Source organism: Rhinoderma darwinii, chromosome 12 (assembly GCF_050947455.1).
Source record: "Rhinoderma darwinii isolate aRhiDar2 chromosome 12, aRhiDar2.hap1, whole genome shotgun sequence".
NCBI classification, from domain to species: Eukaryota; Metazoa; Chordata; class Amphibia; order Anura; family Rhinodermatidae; genus Rhinoderma; species Rhinoderma darwinii.
In genome coordinates this window covers 84,787,444-84,807,158 of record NC_134698.1, presented here as the reverse complement: position 1 = coordinate 84,807,158, position 19,715 = coordinate 84,787,444, and the positions used below count along the sequence as shown (strand labels likewise).

General features: G+C 47.7%; 1 protein-coding gene across 2 annotated transcripts; it reads right to left on the bottom strand.

Annotated features, from left to right (window-relative positions):
- Nucleotides 1-1,662: 1,662 nt before the first annotated feature.
- SEL1L (SEL1L adaptor subunit of SYVN1 ubiquitin ligase) lies at nucleotides 1,663-19,394 on the bottom strand. Of its 2 annotated transcripts, none has more exons than XM_075844473.1 (21): nucleotides 19,149-19,394; nucleotides 17,970-17,992; nucleotides 17,443-17,740; nucleotides 14,609-14,776; nucleotides 14,085-14,190; nucleotides 13,836-13,998; nucleotides 12,404-12,457; nucleotides 12,264-12,323; nucleotides 11,942-12,023; nucleotides 11,287-11,441; nucleotides 10,770-10,826; nucleotides 10,081-10,149; nucleotides 9,818-9,895; nucleotides 9,074-9,136; nucleotides 8,863-8,950; nucleotides 8,397-8,545; nucleotides 8,079-8,244; nucleotides 6,552-6,626; nucleotides 6,024-6,196; nucleotides 3,775-3,903; nucleotides 1,663-3,234 (listed from the first exon to the last, which is right to left on the bottom strand). In XM_075844473.1, the coding sequence occupies exons 1-21, from the start codon at nucleotides 19,243-19,245 to the stop codon at nucleotides 3,013-3,015; spliced, it is 2,475 nt and encodes an 824-aa protein (XP_075700588.1). In that variant the 5' UTR covers nucleotides 19,246-19,394; the 3' UTR covers nucleotides 1,663-3,012. The 2 variants fall into 2 exon arrangements, with proteins under 2 accessions (XP_075700588.1, XP_075700589.1); XM_075844474.1 differs by having other exon boundaries at nucleotides 17,443-17,737.
- Between the last annotated feature and the right edge of the window lie 321 nt (nucleotides 19,395-19,715).

The window sequence follows — 19,715 nt, the reverse complement described above, 5'->3', positions numbered from 1 at the left end:
GTCAGTGGTGTAATAATCTGCAGGATATATCACTATGTATCTGTCAGGAGGTGGAGGAGCAATGTTCTGCAGATCTGTAGAGAGGTCAGTGGTGTAATAATCTGCAGGTTATATCACTATGTATCTGTCAGGAGGTAGAGGAGCAATGTTCTGCAGATCTGTAGAGAGGTCAGTGGTGTAATAATCTGCAGGATATATCACTATGTATCTGTCAGGAGGTAGAGGAGCAATGTTCTGCAGATCTGTAGAGAGGTCAGTGGTGTAATAATCTGCGGGATATATCACTATGTATCTGTCAGGAGGTAGAGGAGCAATGTTCTGTAGAAACTCACCCCACACTTGGCGCAGGTACAAGCTGCAGAGTATCACAGTCATTTCTATTGTCACCATCTTCACAAATACATTCCAGGCGCAGGGTAAAGTGGTGGGCGGTCGGTGGCAGGCTGGTGGTGCCCGTAGAGGAGCTGGGCAGCAGTGACCGCACACGCTGGGGGTTATTTTTCTCTGATCAATTGAATAATCAAAGTCCACAGTGATTGTTGGATGAGACTTGTTGATTGGGAATTTGCAGTAATTGCCCCGTTATCACGACCAGGAAAGACTTATCACTGCGTCAGCACAAATACAGACCTATAGTGACTATGACCCACGGGATGTGCGCAGCTTTGCCATGTGCACGCAGCTCCGCTTTCTGGCGTCCAAAATGTCAAATCTGTCTAGATATGTAGCGATAGTCCCCACCGTCCATGGAAAGAGAAGCCCCCTGATATGATCAAGCATCATGTGACATCATATTCAGGATAAAACCACCATACAAAGGTTGCCTTCATCACAGACCTGGCACTGCCACCTCCACTACGGACCAGGTGCCTACTGCCACCACCCCCAGTGCTGCGAAGGCCGGGTTCACACGAGCATGTTTGGCCGCATTTCCCGCACTGAACGCACTTCAGGGTGCCGGGCTCCTAGTATCATCGTTATCTATGACGCTAGGAGTCCGAGCCTCGCCGCGGGAAAACTGTCCTGTACTGAAAACATGACTACAGAGAACGATGATGCTAGGAGCCCGGCTCCCTGAAGTGCGTTCAGTCCGGGAAATGCGGCCAAACATACGGTCCGTATTTTATGGACCGAACATGCTCGTGTGGACCCGGCCTTACACTCCTCATGTTGTGGCTTCATCACTGCACACTATCTATTGTATATTATATCTAGTGTAGACTACAGGATATAATGTATTAACATATATACATAACGTAGCCATGACAACCACAGTGAAAACCACCATTCTTTATACTTCAGCCTGCTTTCTGAGAAATGGAAAATGATGCAAACTGCATACAAGGATTAGATCATGAAGTGACTTCTCTTATTTTAAGACCAAACAGCACTGGGATCATTCCCAGCGCACCGTCAAAAAAAACCTCCATATGAACGTCATGAAAAGTTTTGGACCCCCTGGCAGAGTTTGTCACTCTTTTGATCTGGAGGGGTCAATGTAACGCTGGGAGGGAACGTACAACCTGGTTTATCATTGATGTGAGTTCGTGTTTGTGGGATGTGACTTGCACCCTGTAAATACTTGTCTCGCACCTTGGCCGGGGCGCTGATAAAATCCTGACCCATGACCCCAGAGGCAGCAAAACACACACAGACATCCACTTTCCTTTTCCGATTTTATTACTTAAATAAAACTCACAAGCCGGAGTGAACGTTGTCACTGCTGAACCCTGAACCACAGCGGCACTCAGGACACAGCGGCACTCAGGACACAGCGGCACTCAGGACACAGCGGCACTCAGGACACAGCGGCACTCAGGACACAGCGGCAGCGCGTTCCTGTGGAGAGCTCAATATATTCATCTGAAAGGGCGACCGTCACACAGAATCCTCCCTCACGGCTTAGAGAAATATACAAATCCTTTATACATCAATTTGCTCCAATGTCAGAGATCAAGACAGGCGGGGGAGGGGAGGACGGTCTAAAAATCCTGAAACGTATGCAGCTGGTCTGCGCCGGTAAGTGACAGAAGTTCATGCTTAAAGAGGAACTGAAAATTTAATTTAGGGCTCTACATCCCCAACAAAATTTCATTAACCTCACCACTGCCAATTCAGCATCCCCACGGTCCTCAGCTGAAGCCTGTGCCAGGCATTACTTTCTAAGCGGCATTGCCATGAGTTGCCTGCTTTTCTGGTTAGTTGTAGCCCATAGTGTAGTGAGGTACACTGGCCAGCAGAGGGCATTTCCTATACAGACTCCAGGGCACCTCATCATGATACTCCGGTAGTGATGCCTGGCGCAGGCTTCAGCGGAGGTCGGCAGGGATCTTGGAATCGGCAGTAATGAGTTAAGTAAAACTTTTAAAGACTCTGGACAAAAGCTGAATTTTTCGTCTTTGTCTGAAGTTTTTTGCTTTCGGAAATAGAAAAAACAAAAACAAAAAAAATAATTTGAATGGAATTAAGCAATTTAAATCCTTAATGAGCGAACTAGAAGGATAATTTAGAAATGGCTGCTGATAAGTTGGCCCAAGCATAGGCAGATCTGTAGTACAGAGGGAGAGGCCATAGGTAGTCAGACAGGAAGCCCGAGGCCAGTCCTAGAGTCGGGATCACCACAATGACCTGCGCCACTGGTCAGATCCTCCAGTAGTGGTGTCAGCGAGATGGCTGGGGGAGGGGAGCGAGAAAGATGAACCCTCACCAGTTGCAGACATTGGGTTGGTTCATAAAAGCTCAGTTTTTGGCCCAATTAAAAAATAAACTCTCCCAAAATAGTCCAGTATTTATCCGTTCCGTCCCATAATGGAGTCTGTAATAAATAGTGGAATTCCTCGTGGATTGTGCTCTGCTGTGTAAAACCGCGAACAAAGACGGGAAAGAAAACAAAAATAAATCTTACTTCGGAGTCACCAGGTGGTTGCACATGTCCGAGCGGATGCTGGAATAAAGCGGCTCTGGTCTCCTGGAAGCATTTGGGTCAGTCTCTACTCACAGGACGCAGTGTTGTCACTGGGGTGGCGGCTGCTGCGGAGCTTCTTGTGGAGGCTGCTCCTGCTGTGGAGGATCCTGTCTCGGCGCTGGGGTTGGAGGTCTCGGAATGACCTGGGGCTGCCTTTGCCGATAAGCAATGACTGTCCCGAGCAGCAGCGCTATGATAGTCATGAGGTACAGGTCCCATTCTGGTCCCAGCAGCTGATCCATATCCACTTGTGACAGCATCTCCTTCACCTGAGCGGGGAAATAGTTACAGAGACGTTACTATACGAGGAGGGCCATATACTGCATAATACCAGATCTTAAAGGGGAAATTCATCCAAAACTGATCTTTTGACATCTCAGCAGATCGCAGGGGTGGAGACCATTGCTTCACAGTGCACCGCAGGTGGTCCATTCTGGAAAAAGATGGCGATCCCAGCTCAAACAGAGGTATTTCCTGACTGTTCTCTCAGGATAGGTCATGGCTGGATTGACATTATATATCACTGGTGACTACTTTTATCCCCTTTGTGTAAAAAGGCGAGCACAGCTAAAGAATCCGGGCCGTCCAAGAACCCTGAATACAGCGGCCGGACTTCAGCTTGTTGGAGCGCTTATGAGTATGAGTTGGGGGGAGGGGAGCAGGAGACCGTGCCTCTTACGGCTACAATATTCAGACCATTATTTCCGATTTCTGCTTTTTGTGGTTTTCAGGAACGCTCACACTTGAGTAATCACAACAGGATATTATTATTGATGGTTCTGTAACCTGCTTTACAATATTACACTTACATTCAGCTCCCGCATGTACTGGAGTGAGTACAGGAGGCCAAGTTTAAAAAGCGCAAGGAACACCGGGACCTGGGCATCTGGGCTGGCATCAGCCGCCATATCATAAAATCGCTTAGCAAGGTGGATGTCCTGTAGAAGAGGTCACAAGAGCCACATGAGAAGAGTAAACATGAAATAGAGACACACAACAGTCCTGTCCAACTCATTACAGCTCAATGGGTTTCTACCTACTCATATTCATTGTCAGTCATGTTATAGGTCTATAGGTATGTTACATACAGAATGAATTTACATAGACAGCTGGGTCATTGTGTACATACATTACATTACTTATCTTGTACTGATCCTGAGTTACATCCTGTATTATACTCCAGAGCTGCACTCACTATTCTGCTGGTGGAGTCACCATGTACATACATTACATTACTTATCCTGTACTGATCCTGAGTTACATCCTGTATTATACTCCAGAGCTGCACTCACTATTCTGCTGGTGGAGTCACTGTGTACATACATTACATTACTTATCCTGTACTGATCCTGAGTCACATCCTGTATTATACTCCAGAGCTGCACTCACTATTCTGCTGGTGGAGTCACTGTACATACATTACATTACTTATCCTGTACTGATCCTGAGTTACCTCCTGTATTATACTCCAGAGCTGCACTCACTATTCTGCTGGTGGAGTCACTGTGTACATACATTACATTACTTATCCTGTACTGATCCTGAGTTACATCCTGTATTATACTCCAGAGCTGCACTCACTATTCTGCTGGTGGAGTCACTGTGTACATACATTACATTACTTATCCTGTACTGATCCTGAGTTACATCCTGTATTATACTCCAGAGCTGCACTCACTATTCTGCTGGTGGAGTCACTGTGTACATACATTACATTACTTATCCTGTACTGATCCTGAGTTATATCCTGTATTATATTCCAGAGCTGCACTCACTATTCTGCTGATGGAGTCACTGTGTACATACATTACATTACTTATCCTGTACTGATCCTGAGTTACATCCTGTATTATACTCCAGAGCTGCACTCACTATTCTGCTGGTGGAGTCACTGTGTACATACATTACATTACTTATCCTGTATTATACTCCAGAGCTGCACTCACTATTCTGCTGGTGGAGTCACTGTTTACATACATCACTTATCCTGTACCGAGCCTGAGTTACATCCAGTATTATGCTCCAGAGCTGCACTCACTATTCTGCTGGTGGAGTCACTGTGTACATACATCACTTATCCTGTACCGAGCCTGAGTTACATCCAGTATTATACTCCAGAGCTGCACTCACTATTCTGCTGGTGGAGTCACTGTGTACATACATTATATTACTTATCCTGTACTGATCCTGAGTTACATCCTGTATTATACTCCAGAGCTGCACTCACTATTCTGCTGGTGGAGTCACTGTGTACATACATTACATTACTTATCCTGTACTGATCCTGAGTTATATCCTGTATTATACTCCAGAGCTGCACTCACTATTCTGCTGGTGGAGTCACTGTGTACATACATCACTTATCCTGTACCGAGCCGGAGTTACATCCAGTATTATACTCCAGAGCTGCACTCACTATTCTGCTGGTGGAGTCACTGTGTACATACATTACATTACTCATCCTGCACTGATCCGGAGTTATATCCTGTATTATACCCCAGAGCTGCACTCACTATTCTGCTGGTGGAGTCACTGTGTACATACATTACATATCCTGTACTGACCCTGAGTTACATCCTGTATTATACTCCAGAGCTGCACTCACTATTCTGCTGGTGGAGTCACTGTGTACATACATTACATATCCTGTACTGATCCTGAGTTACATCCTGTATTATACTCCAGAGCTGCACTCACTATTCTACTGGTGGAGTCGCTGTATATATTCATTACATTACTTATCCTGTATTATACTCCAGAGCTGCACTCAACTTTCCGTAGATCTGAAATTTTCCAGCATTCCCGGTTTGTTCACTATCTGCACAGAGCTTGCTCGAGTGATTTGCATTCTGGGAAGTCTCATCTCACACTAGGCTCTATGCAGTCATTTAATGTATGGAAAAAAATTATGGATAATAAACATGGAAGGCGTGCAGGAACGGTGTGTTTCAGTAGGGCAGAGTATTTTTAGCTTCCAATGCTGTACATAGAACAACCCGTCTCCTCAGATGTTATAGGCCATTTCTACACGGTCTGTCCTGTGAATCTCAGCACTCACCTGTTTAATGCCCAGGCCTTTTTCATGCATGTACCCCAGGTTAAACATGGCCTGTGCGCTGTGCTGTTGCTCAGATGCCAGGCGGTAATGAATAAAGGCGGTTTCGTAATCTACCTCAGTCCCGAAGCCATAGAAATGGTAATCGCCCAGCTTCAGCCTGGCCACAGTATACCCTACAAGAGAGGGGGCAGAGAATCCAACAGAGGGAGGACACCAGTCAATGCTTATATTACCCTAGTAACCCGGTCTGCATCCTAGTCCTGGAGTAACTCCAGTCACCTACACTTGTCTATAGGAGCAGTTTACAGATTTACCACAGGAGTGCTGATGTAGGAGCACAGTAACCGACTTAGTCACAAACTAACATCATTGCCTACCAGGCTGTTGTCTGCAGGTATCAGCACATTATGCTGCACAGAATAATCATTTGATCTCAGGCTACATAGCATTAGGAATAATAGTCGTCACATGCAAGGAATAAGCGACAGATACTTTTTAAAGATGAATAATGTAGATCTGTGTACCCACCTTGTGCAGCGGCGCGGTTCCAGTGCAGGAGAGCTCTCGGGTAGGTCTCGTTCTCACCAACTAGACTGGCTTCTTCTGCAGGAGGAGAAGAGGGAATATATTGTAAACGCCGTCTTATGTGGAGCACAGGAAATACCAACATTGCAGTCCATGACCTGCCAAACCAGGAGATTTCCGGTCACAAAAGTCAACTTCTTATATTCTACATGTATTACATAAAATGGCGAATGAGAAAAAATGTGAGTAATGTTCGCCAGTATATAAGTGAAAGCGTGCCCCCGGTATCACTAAAGCTTTCCTAGCGCAGCAGCGTGCACCAGAATTATTTTCCTTAATATTGTGTATTACAGATTCTGCCTCTACTATAACTACAGCACAGACGGTCTACAGTGCCTATGACTGGCGGCTCATGACTGCAGTAGGAGAGAGCGAGTCCTGCTCGTCTCCATGGCTCCTGTATGCAGAACAGCCTCTAGCGCTGTAGGACAACATTACATTCTACATACTGGAGCCATGGACTCGCTCTCCTACTGCAGTCATGAGCCGCCAGTCACACAGACTATGGAGAGTCCGTGCTGTAGTCAGAAGCAGGATCGGTAATACAATTTAGTTAGAAAAACGATTATCGCGCACACACCTGAACTAGAATAGTTTTTCTATATAATAATCAGTATAATTGGAGGCACATTTTAATGGCAGTGATGTATATGATTGCAGCTTTTTTCCAAGTCTCATATTCGGTCATCAATCTGTTGATAAAAATATCAATAAATCAGTCTAGCTGTTACCTAGAAATTGGCTAAAATGACAGAACGTTTGATAAACGTGGGCCATAGGCTTTCAACCACTCTTTACTTATACACACTCAGTACGTCTGGAGGAAATATACAGAGTCTACCAACCCCATAAAATCCTAAATGTCAAAAAGTGCCATAATAGCAACATGCAAGCCCTGTAATATTAGAGGAGGACCCTGGCGGGATGTATTACCCCACACGTCAACACAAGGGAGCTCCTAACCCAAGGTTTAGTTTGTTTTTATAAATTATTGCAGATAAATGTCAGGGTAAGAATCTTAAAGGGGTTATCTGGGATTTTAAAATTGATGGCCTATCCTTAGGATAGGACACTTGTAACGGCTGTGTAAGGTATTGCAGCGATGACCCATTCAAGTGAATTGAAGCTAGCAATAAATACAATGGACTCATAGCTATTAGTCAACTGTATTCATAAGGGGTAGCATTCCCCCTGCCTCCTCCCATCAGCGGTGATTGAGGGCTGCCGTGTACACCGCTAAATACAACGCAGCCTGTCAATAACTGGCGGGAAGAAACTCCTCTCATGAATCTAGTATTATTTTGTGCCCATTGGGCTAATAGTGCAGCAGACCTATCCCCGTGCTATGCTGCCCTTACATAGGAGAGCCTAGTATAGTGACAGGCCAGCTTTAACTCAAGTGTGAAAAACTTAAGTTGTCAAGTTTTATAATTAACCCTTTCAGTGACCCTCCTCTTATCGGCCTCTTACTTTGGTCCAGGATGAAGGCTGCGTTACTTTGTGCCACCTCGTATCCCTGCTCAGCCAGTAACAAGTACTGCACTACAGCGATGTTGGAATTTCCACTCTTGTAGCTGTTATATGCAGTCATCAGCCGCTCAGACCATCGGCCGCGTTCACAGACGTTCTTAAACAGCTGGAAAAGAGAGAAAGGTTAGTCCAAGATCACCTCTGCCAGTATCGAACCGACGTTAAACAGGGAATTGCAGTATATTTAGTATAACTCGTGTATATAAACTTTATAGCATCTGTTCTCTGCAGTTCCACAGAATTACACGGCTCACTTACTTCTACAGCGGTTTGGCAGGATCGCAGAACTCCAGTACCGGTGGCGTGCATCTGAGCCAGGTTGTAGAAAGCCAAAATGTGACCTCCCTGAGACGCCAGGTTAAAATACTTCAGGGCCTGTTTGTAATCTCTCTTCACTCCGACACCATCTGCAGATGACAACAAGCAGCATAAGTTTACTAATCATCTCTGCCACCACCTGGCATCACCTCCCGTCCGCTGTGCCCCTGTCCAGCAGCTGTTGAACATAAGGCTACCAGCTGCCAGTCTTCTTCTTCACCTCTCCACTGGATTCCAACACTTGGCATTTAGGTCGCGGTTACATTATATATAATGGAAAGCCCTCCCAGGTCAGGTCACCAATTAATCAAGGCTTTTTAAACCTCACTATAGTATGAGACTGCTGTACACATTGTATATGAGTGACCCCTCTTTACTGGGTCACATTTCTGCATTTAGTACTTACTGTAGTACATAGACCCAAGCTGAAGCTGGCCATCCACCCATCCCTGCTCAGCAGCTTTCTGGAAATACTTTAGTGCTAGATCATAGTTCTACAAATACAAAAGAAAAACAGAAGAGAGTGGTGAGCGATCTGCCCTCCTGCGGAAACATATTATTACACTAAAGATCTACCAATCTGATAATCACTCAAAACCCAGTGACCGGTCACTCACCACAGGAACTCCTCTGCCGTACAGATACGCCATACCCAGACCACTCTGTCCAACCGGGTTCCCCTGTCATTGGAGAGGTAAATAAACAGAGAATGAGATGGCAGATCTATTAAGCGATTTTCCAGTGACATAAAATTGTTGGGCTATCCTGAGGACAGGCAGTCAATATCTGTTCGGTGGGGGCCCGACTACGCACCCCTGACGATTAGCTGTATAAAGGGGCCACGGCATGATTCCCCTTCATTTCTTACAAGGCTCCGTATTGCATAACACCAACACATTTGTAGCGGCTGTGCACAGTATTACAGCTTCTTCCCATTCAAGTAAACAAGAGGAAGCTGTAACACCGTGAACAGCGGCTACAAATGCATCGGCGTTGTGCAGTGTAAGAAGTGAAGGTGAATCCGTGCTCGCCGGCGCGCCGCAGCCCCTTCAAACAGCAGATCGGTGGGGATTCAGAGTCTCGTAGGTTACAGTCATTTCCCCACTGCCACCTACTGTGCACAATTGTAACACCCAGATCCAGAGAACTTGCGGTCATCTGCTTTAAAACACAGAGTATTACAAATACCTTTACAATGCATGATAATGCTGAAGAAAAAAATGTGACGCACTTCATACAGCAGATGTATCGCCATGCCTGGTTTTGGATTGGATACACGGGCCACCCCTTCCCATGATACTGACAGTTTCCCGAGACACCTCAGATGTCCAGCAGACACATTCACTAATATTTCCACGTACCATGTCTGCTGCTTTCTTGAAGTACTGAAGGGCTGTCTCGTTGCTCTGCCCCACGGTGTCGCTGCCCTCCGAATACATCTGCAAGACAAGACAAACAATGTGAGACTATGAAGAAGAAGCAGCAAGGTCTTCACTCTACACACAAGGATCGCGCTTGCACCTCTGTACGTGGGTGAGGATCGTGGCTGGTGGTATATTTTATGTATTCCACTAAAGCTGGGTTCAGAATTCTCTAGGTCACTGTCACTATAGAGAACTCTTACCTTTCCCAGGAAAGCCATGGCGTGAGAGTTCCCAGCGTTGGCCGCTTGATTGAAGTATTCAAATGCTCTCTGTAGAAAACACATCAAAGGAGTTTCATTAAATATAAAAGTCAAATTCATCAAAAAAAGCTCCAAAACTTTTACCTGACAATTCTCTCATTAAAGGGATATTAAATTAGAGGCAGATTGGGTGTAATAGGAGAGTGTTTTTCCTCTCGCACCATATCCTATCATTTCCATTGAGCTCCTTGTAAAAGCATCTAAGACTGATATACATACAGGCCATCGCCTTCACCTCATGAGCATTACTGCGCTGCCGATTCCCTCTTTGCTGACGTTTTCCTCTAAATGATAAAGTTTAGCTGCGGGAATTAACGTTCATTCAGCCACCAGACAATTAGTGAGATTGCTCACCTATGTTGGGGGGACAGGGCTCGGCTCAGAGACAGTTTCCCCGATTCATGTGTAGGACGTATCTTAGGCTTCGTTCACTTCTGCGCCAACCTATGTTTTCTGTTTGTGTCAGTCACGGTCCCGTTCTGACGGAAAACTCAGACGGAATGGGACCGTGGCGCAGAAGTGGACGAAGCCTTAGGACAGCCAGGGAGTTCAACATCTCCAGTGCTGGCAGAAGTGGCCGAGGTAATTCGACCCTAGTATTCAGCTGCAGAGAGAAATGATTGATGTACCTGATGGTTTTGTTCTACTCCACGTCCTCCATGTAGATGAAGCTGTCCAAGTCCCACCTGGGGGTGAAAAAGATCATATATATAAAAACGGAGTTGAAAATACTGGAGAAACAGAGAAAGCTACTATAGTGCAATATGTACGGAACTAAATGTTATATTGTAATGAGTTACAGCCTGTGTTATTCTCCAGAGCTGCACTCACAATTCTACAGGTTTCACATCTGAAATCTCTCAGAATTCCCTGCTTGTTCAGTGTCTGTCCAGAGCTCACTCTGGTCATTTGCATTCTGGGCAGCGTCATCTTCACACCAGGAGCTGTACAGTCATCTGAACAACTATTTCCCCCCCGCATTATAGGAGCTCTACTAAACGGTCAGGGGTTGTCAGTTTGTACCTCCACCAGATTAGTGAGTGCAGCTCTGGAGTATATTACAGACTATCAGGATCAGGACAAGATTACAATGTATTTACAATGTGATAACACGTTATGCAGGAATAAATATGTTTACATGCTGACCTGAGCCTGGACATCCCCTTTCTCAGCCAGAAACTGGTAGTACTGGATCAGATCTTCCTCCAGCATGCCACTGGCCATACCAGGATTTTCTAACTCATCAGGCAGGCGAATCCTCTGGACCACTGTTCCTCCAGTGAGTGAGATGTCACTGGCCACTGCAAAGAGACGGAACAACTAGAAGCAAATATAAAACTTCAAATTGACGATTGTCAAGGTTTTTCCCTAAAGATGATCTATCAGCTCTCCTCCGGGTAAATCTCAGATCGGGGGGGGGGGGGGGGGTTGTCGACCGCTATCTCCGGCAACCCCATAGAAGGTGAATGAAGCGGTCATCGCTTGATCTCTATGAGAAGACCACTTTAATGATTATAATTGTGATTTCTACTGGTAATTACTGGTTTAGGGCTTGTTTTAGATTTTACTCATTAGTTACTGATTAATTGCTATGATCGTATTATTTATTAATTATGGTATATGAACATAACCAAGCAGCGATGTACAGGAGAATCATTCTAAACCTTACATATATTTTGCCGTTTCTGACCAGTGTCCTTGTATTTGAGATGCGGTGATTCGTGTACAGTCGGTTTGGTCTATTATTAATGGACGGACCCGCTTTCATCAGATTACAGATATTACACTATGAACAAATTACCATGATTTGCAACCAGCCGGTAGTGTGTCAGGGCAGATTCACAGCTTTGCAGAACGCCGATCCCAGCCCAGTAGCGATATCCCTGCAAAGACAGAAATAAAGCTTCAAGTCCTGCAGTAAAATGGTTACTGGTAAATATACAGAGCTCATGGCAGCAGCACATGGAGTCATTATAGAAATACACGCAGCATCAAAATCACAGCGTTTACATGTGGCTCAGTAACTTGGCTTCCCATGGAAACATTTCCTAGCCGTGGAGGTCTCCCCTGAGATGGATCAGTAGAAGAATCATCTGTGATGTCAGATATCAGGCGGCACTCACCAAAATCATATGTGCAATAAGGTTCCCTCCTAATGCTCCAAACGTGTAATAGACAAGAGCCTGCAACATCAAAAAGCCACAATTAGACGTCAGTCACAGACCATGAACCAGACAGTTATGAGGACATTCAATACTATTACCTTTGCCTGACTGGAGTTCACACCTAGACCAGACGCATAGAGGAACCCCAGAGCCTAAATACAGAGAAAACACACGACGTCACACGGGAGCAGCCGACATCATAGAACAATACACGACGTCACACGGGAGCAGCCGACATCATAGAACAATACACGACGTCACACGGGAGCAGCCGACATCATAGAACAATACACGACGTCACACGGGAGCAGCCGACATCATAGAACAATACACGATGTTTACATATTACGCTGGTGAAAAGGAAAATGTCCACAAAGTTCAACCAAGAGAAGGTAGAGGATGGGACTAAAGGGAAGGGGTATGGGCACATTTTAGAACTTTGTTTCCCCCTATTGAACCAGAGGAAGGTAAAAAATAAAACGCGACAATCTGCCCTAAAAAGGAAAAAATGTTCCTCCGATTCTCAAGCGCTGATCAGACTGGATCATCATTCACACCAGGTTCTATACATGGACACAGGCGCTGATATATGTCCTGTCCCTGCTGTGCCGGCTCCGGCGCTCCCTTGTCTTTTGTGGGGATTTTACATGGGGGAGGTTTTCACTATATTTTTTGTACGGGCCCCTCGTATATTTATACAAGGTAATCACGTCGTCTTCTTAAGACTAAATAAATGTAATTCTTTGAATTTTTCCCCATAACGTAGATACCCCACGCCTCTAATTAGTTTAGTTACTCTTTGTATTTTTTTTATCCTTTCTATGATAGTAGAATCGGGTCGGCAGTAGTAAAATGGAAACGGTGCACTTTTTAAGGCAGGCTGCGGTGTCCGCTCGCTGTGTTCGGGCAGCTCTGACATGGGTTTTTACTATAGACGTTGATGTAAAGAAGCGGATGTACAAACATCTGTCCCTATAAACTGTGATATTAACGATTGTTCCTCCCCCATACACTCCGGTCATTGCTTAAATGGAGCAAACGTGCGCCAACTGACACGCTGTATTGCCGACCATCAATGGTTTATCGGGCAGAAATCATGCCCATGTAACCGTGCCCCCCAGGGTGCATTTAAAAGTGCAAATATCTAACCAGATCCTGTGCAATCAGCCCGATATCAGTCTAAATTGGTGTGTATTGTTATAATTGAAATCAGTCTCAAATTCAACTAAGAGAAAACTAATCTGATGGGCATAAAAATGAGTCTGTCCAATCACAGTGATTGCAGCGCGTAAACAGCATCTGAAAGACAAGTCCATTATGGGGAATAGAAAGGTTTTATTTTAAGACGATCGTAGCAGATGAGGAAGATGAGGACTGGTTCTAACCCAACACTATATCTGCCTGTGCACGGCCAGCTCAGAACAATTTAATTTTCTGATCGGACTGATAGGTCAGAACAATCTGCTGCGTTTCCATCTGGTTTTCTAATATAAGGTATTACTACTATATTGCAGGATCCGGTGTTCTTACCGTCTGACCTCTCGGAGATCCCTGCTCGGTCAGTTTCTCTAGAAGAGCCTTGGCTGAGAAAATATCCTGCTTCAGGGGTTCCCCGAACAACAATGCATAGGCCACCTTCTCCATGGCTTTGATGTGATTCATGTCAGAAGCTTTCAGGAAGTATTGGTAAGCCCTGCAGAAGAGGTGACAGTGACAACCTGCAGCATAGACAGGGACCGGACAGCAGAAATATACAGGGACAGCGGGGACACAACGTACTCTCTCCTCTGGGACCTCTTTGTGCTCTCATTCATTATCTTCATCCCTTGCAGGTAAAGATCCTCCGCTTCCTGCATCCGTCGTCTTTGTGCGGCTTGTTCCTCCGCTGAAAAACAAAGATTAGAAATTGGCTACAAGTGTTATCAATGACTGCCGAGTACCACGGATAGAGACACAGCCCCCACGACAGACCGTGTCATATAAACTATGGCTGAATGATAAGGGACGGAGAATACAGAGGAGAGGGGATAGAAGAAGCTGATAAATCTGCAGTCACAGGACGCGGCCCCAACCTGCTGCCTTACTTCTCTGATGGACCACATGTGAACATGGTCTTAAGGCCCTGATATTGGGGGGTCCTGCAGTGATCAGTGGGGATCCAGATTCACACGCCATTTATTTACTACATCCATTGACAGCAGTACTGGACGAAATGTTTTTTTAACCTTTTTAGCCTGGGATGGAGCTTGCAGCCTTAACAATTTTTTATATACATAACAAAGTCACCTCTAGGGGGCACTTACTTTCACAGAAGCCCCATCTCAGATCGCTCTTGTAGTCGTAGGTGGTGGCGCACCATAACCTGCCGTCCTCCCGTCCGTCTGATGTGCACTCGTCATATTCCTTCTCCATAAAGAGGAAGGGGAAGTGACACGGTTCTCCCTCCGACGTTCCCCCGATGGCGGTGATGACTGATGGGAGAGGTTACAATTGAGTGGAAAAACTTTCTACCATTAAGGCAAAAACAATTGACCAGAGGATCAGGCCGCCATATTTTGTGGCCGTTCTTGGTGCTACAATGTAAATATTCTGATCGTCAGGAAAGGCTGCCCCTTCTCTCCTCTGACATTGTGGTCACAAGCCCACGCTATCATCGGGTCAACAGAAAACATTGCCATGTGCACTGATAATCCTTTATAGATTCTTCAATGTCTGATAATCTGGCAGTGTGACGTTCTACATCGGGGTTAGTTACACAGACGTATGGTCGGTGATCAGCTCTGAATGAATGGTCTGTAAATCCTGCATCACTCAGGCTCCGAGAGAACTTCAGATTTCGCCTTCTTCACGGTTTCCGTTCACTTTCTGGCCACAGAGTTAGTTTGTTTACATGAATGTTTGTCGTGGGCCAATGAGCTGGAGAAGAGATGGTGACGCTGCCAACACCTGCCAGGCGTGGGGACGGTGCACACAGCGCATGTGACAGGTGGAGGTTTCACATAGAAATATGGATGATGAAACTCCAGACACAAGTTACTGCCCTGAACGGTGATAAGCGGCGGCTGCTGACACTGCACAGGATCTAGTCCAACACACGGAAGAAACGTCACTGCGGGAGCCAGAGCCCCCGATATGGTCAGTGACTGGCCGGCCCCATACATGATGCAGTGGGGGGCCCCTGAATGCACATACAGTGTCCGGACCCTATGTATCGGATTAATCCCGTGCAGCGAATATCAGAGCTCTGAGGGGACATTAAAGAGAAACTCCACCTGAAATGACTCAATGCGGAATCCCTCAGATTCTCATGAGTAACCGGAGCCCTGGCTGAATGTTATAGCGGGAGGGTCACACACCACATCGGGCTGCTGTACGGTCCTCCCCCATTGGCTGCCAGGGAGAAGGAGGACGGAGCCCAGGACTGCGGTTGTGGGACGGAGGTGACGCTGCTAAGTACACAGTCGGTGAGGGACTGGATATATCATGATACAAACAGGGAGATAGGCAGATCTGAGCAATGCTGAGAGGGCGGCCATATTGGTTGTCACCCAACTTTCCCAGAAACAGATACAACTATGAAACAGAAGAATATGGGAAGACCGGGCAACTCTACGACTTACTGCATTTTTTTATTTATTTTTTAAGCCGCAATCCAGTCGTTATTCTTCATTTACTTATCGATATATTGACATTTTCAGTTTTGTTGTGGCAGACATTTTTTCCCAAAAAACGCCCACAGGAAGTGCGGCCAGAGAGGGGTTCACCTGTGAATTGGCTTCAACCAATAAGAAACGGCGTTTTAGGATCAGTTTATGAATAGCAAATTGTAATGTAAAAGACATTGTGGCCGCAACAAAACAGAAAAATGGCGACAGCTCCGCAAGGGAAGGAAGACTGGATTTTCAGGTCTATGATTTTCATTATGTTTTGGGTGAGATCGGTCAGTGGGACCCGCGCTCCTCCAGGTCAATGATCAACCAACAGTTTATATAATGTTCACCACCCGCAGCGGCCGACAACTCCGCAACAAGTCAGCGCTCCACCGGACCTTACTCTTTCCTGCACTGCCGTCTATACATTGTAAAAGACGATCATTACAGATCCCCCTCCCCACCCCCCCAGAATACAAGGGTACAGGGGCTGTCTGGTTTGGAAAACTCCTGTGATAGCTCCACCTAAGATGAGCGAGTTGTCGTAAATGCAATTAATGGGTATTGTACACCCACGATCACAATCGCTGCGGCCCCTCCCACGATCACCGGGACAATCGCTGCAGCCCCTCCCACGATCACGAGGACAATCGCTGCAGCCCCTCCCACGATCACGAGGACAATCGCTGCAGCCCCTCCCACGATCACGAGGACAATCGCTGCAGCCCCTCCCACGATCACTAGGGCAATTGCTGCAGTCCCTCCCACGATCACTAGGGCAATTGCTGCAGTCCCTCCCACGATCACGAGGACAATCGCTGCAGTCCCTCCCACGATCACTAGGGCAATCGCTGCAGCCCCTCCCACGATCACGAGGACAATCGTTGCAGCCCCTCCCACGATCACTAGGACAATAACTGACCCGGTTTCAGTTTCGCTTGCCATAAACACCAATTGGTCACTACTGTTGCAGCCCCTCATTGTAGTGTTTGGTGGGGGGGGGGGGGATATTATCTGCGGAGGTGTCAGAATATAGTTATAGGCAAGAAATTACGGAGATTCCTTTGAGATTTTTTTCCAGGTAAACGGAAGACACAAACTGAAGAGGAGAGCGGGTACACAGCTGTGGGTGAATATATCCTGGATAATCCTTGTAGCAAATCATGTCATAAAAGTAACGCTTTACTCGTTTGTGCGGCCCAACGCTGGCGGCCATGACACACGTACAATGGTGAGACGATGTACACATCACAACCACTCAGATATTCATCTTGCAGAAAACATGAGTGGGGGATGGGTGATGTGACATTCAGGAGTCTGGGAAAGCTGAGTGATAGACTAAACCACCCATGAACTTATAAGACTCCTCTACCACTGATATTTCCTAATCTGATTCTGGGGAGATGTTGGGGTGCAGACGATAAGGACAGTAAAGGACTCCACATTAACCCTTCCCAGACCCTCAGCTGACTATTCCGGGACTGTACCTGATTTTTGGACCTCCGCTTTGTCCACCTCCCTCTCTTCCTCCTGCTCCTGCCAGGATCCAGTGTCCGGGGCCCCTGAGCCCCCCTCCAGGCTGTCCGTGTTGTCCAGAAATGTGACAGTCTGTGTGTTTGACTCGGACTCAGCCTGTGGGGGTTCCTGGTCAGGATTCAGGGGTGCAGGCGTCTGGGGGGCCTCTTGGCTGTCCTGGGGGATCTCATTCTCTGTCCACCATGCGGATCTCTCAGCCTCCGGCTCCTCATACAGCGGCTGATCGCCCGTGGGGTAACGCGGCTCCTGCTAAGAAGAAATCAGAGTCAGGACAATGGTGCTGCGTCCGAGTACAGATGTCAGGGGGTGTTTAGCGGCCAGGACAAGAGGTCATCGACACATGGCGCCAAAACAAAGCAACCAACAAGATGAACCAATGATGCAGGAGAATCAGTGCCAGACCCTGCCCCCGTCATACCATTCACATGATAAAGGATCAGAACATAAAGGGGGGCCCCGCAGTATACAGCGCACTCACCGAGGTCTCATCATCATCATCATCTGCAAGAAAGAAAACAAGAACCGGTCAGTCACGGCCCCTGCCAGCCGACACCTGTGCCCCTCAGTGCCTGCCCGACCCGCCTGAACACCAGTGTACCCCGACTTTCATTCTCCCCCCCCCCTCTTGTCAGTCAGGACCCCCCCTCTTCCTGTCAGTCAGGACCCCCCCCCTCTTCCTGTCAGTCAGGACCCCCCCCCTCTTCTGTCAGTCAGGACCCCCCCCTCTTCTGTCAGTCAGGACCCCCCCTCTTCTGTCAGTCAGGACCCCCCCCTCTTCTGTCAGTCAGGACCCCCCCTCTTCTGTCAGTCAGGACCCCCCCCTCTTCTGTCAGTCAGGACCCCCCCCTCTTCTGTCAGTCAGGACCCCCCCTCTTCTGTCAGTCAGGACCCCCCCTCTTCTGTCAGTCAGGGCCCCCCCTCTTCTGTCAGTCAGGGCCCCCCCTCTTCTGTCAGTCAGGGCCCCCCCTCTTCTGTCAGTCAGGGCCCCCTTCTTGTCAGTCAGGACCCCCTTTTTCTGTCAGTCAGGACCCCCTCCTCTTCTGTCAGTCAGGACCCCCCCTCTTCTGTCAGTCAGGACCCCCCCCCTCTTGTGTCAGTCAGGGCCCCCTTCTTGTCAGTCAGGACCCCCCTTTTTCTCAGTCAGGACCCCCCCTTTCCTGTCAGTCAGGACCCCCCCTCTTCTGTCAGTCAGGACCCCCCCCCCCTCTTCTGTCAGTCAGGACCCCCCCCCCCCTCTTCTGTCAGTCAGGGCCCCCCCTCTTCTGTCAGTCAGGACCCCCCCCTCTTCTGTCAGTCAGGACCCCCCCTCTTCTGTCAGTCAGGGCCCCCCCTCTTCTGTCAGTCAGGGCCCCCCCTCTTCTGTCAGTCAGGACCCCCCCTCTTCTGTCAGTCAGGACCCCCCCCTCTTCTGTCAGTCAGGACCCCCCCCTCTTCTGTCAGTCAGGACCCCCCCTCTTCTGTCAGTCAGGACCCCCCTTTTTCTGTCAGTCAGGACCCCCCCCTCTTCTGTTAGTCAGGACCCCCCCCCCTTTTTCTATCAGTCAGGACCCCCCCCCTTTTTCTATCAGTCAGGACCCCAACCCCCTTCTTGTCAGTCAGGACCCTCACTCCCCCACCCTCTTCACTCAGTCGGGACCCCGGATTCTCTGTCACTTACCGGCCGCCGTCTGCGATATCCCGTACCCGAGCAGAGCCGTTATGACCCCGCAGTAAAGGCCCAAAAGCAGCAGAGCCCGTACCGTCCGACTCCCCATTGTTCAGCGGACCTGACCCCGCAGCGAACCTGACTGACAGCCCCTGGCTGCGGCCGCGGCCTAGACCAAAACCCGGAGCCACCCGAGCACAAACTCCAACAAATCAGCGGCCCCGGCTCTTCCACCTGGACCAATCAGAAAGCATGAGCGGCAGGCCAGCCACTAAGGGAGCAGGGAGGGATTTCCGGCCGAGAACGTATCGTCAGCGGCGCTTGGCTACATGGCCCTCTCTGATTGGCTGTAAAGAGAGATAGTAAACAAACTACAACTCCCGGCAGTCCCTGCCGTCTGCTCACTGCGCACGGTTCATGGGAAAAACAGTGTTTCGTTCAGATGGCGTATTTTTTACTGGATCATTTAAAAAAACGGCGCCTTTAATAAACGTCCCGTAAAAAGAAGTGCATGTGGGGATGTAAACACGGCAAACCAAACACGGCTGTAAAATACGGAGCTTTTCAAGGGAAAACAGC

Bases quoted from the DNA above. Each gene is read 5' to 3' on its own strand.
- SEL1L (XM_075844473.1), bottom strand. From the start codon at position 19,245: ATGGGGAGTCGGACGGTACGGGCTCTGCTGCTTTTGGGCCTTTACTGC. The intron at 12,024-12,263 runs GTGAGTGCCGCC...CTGTCTTTGCAG, and splicing joins TTATTGCACATATGATTTTG to GGATATCGCTACTGGGCTGG. The intron at 11,442-11,941 runs GTAATTTGTTCA...GTCTCTTTGCAG, and splicing joins CCGGCTGGTTGCAAATCATG to TGGCCAGTGACATCTCACTC.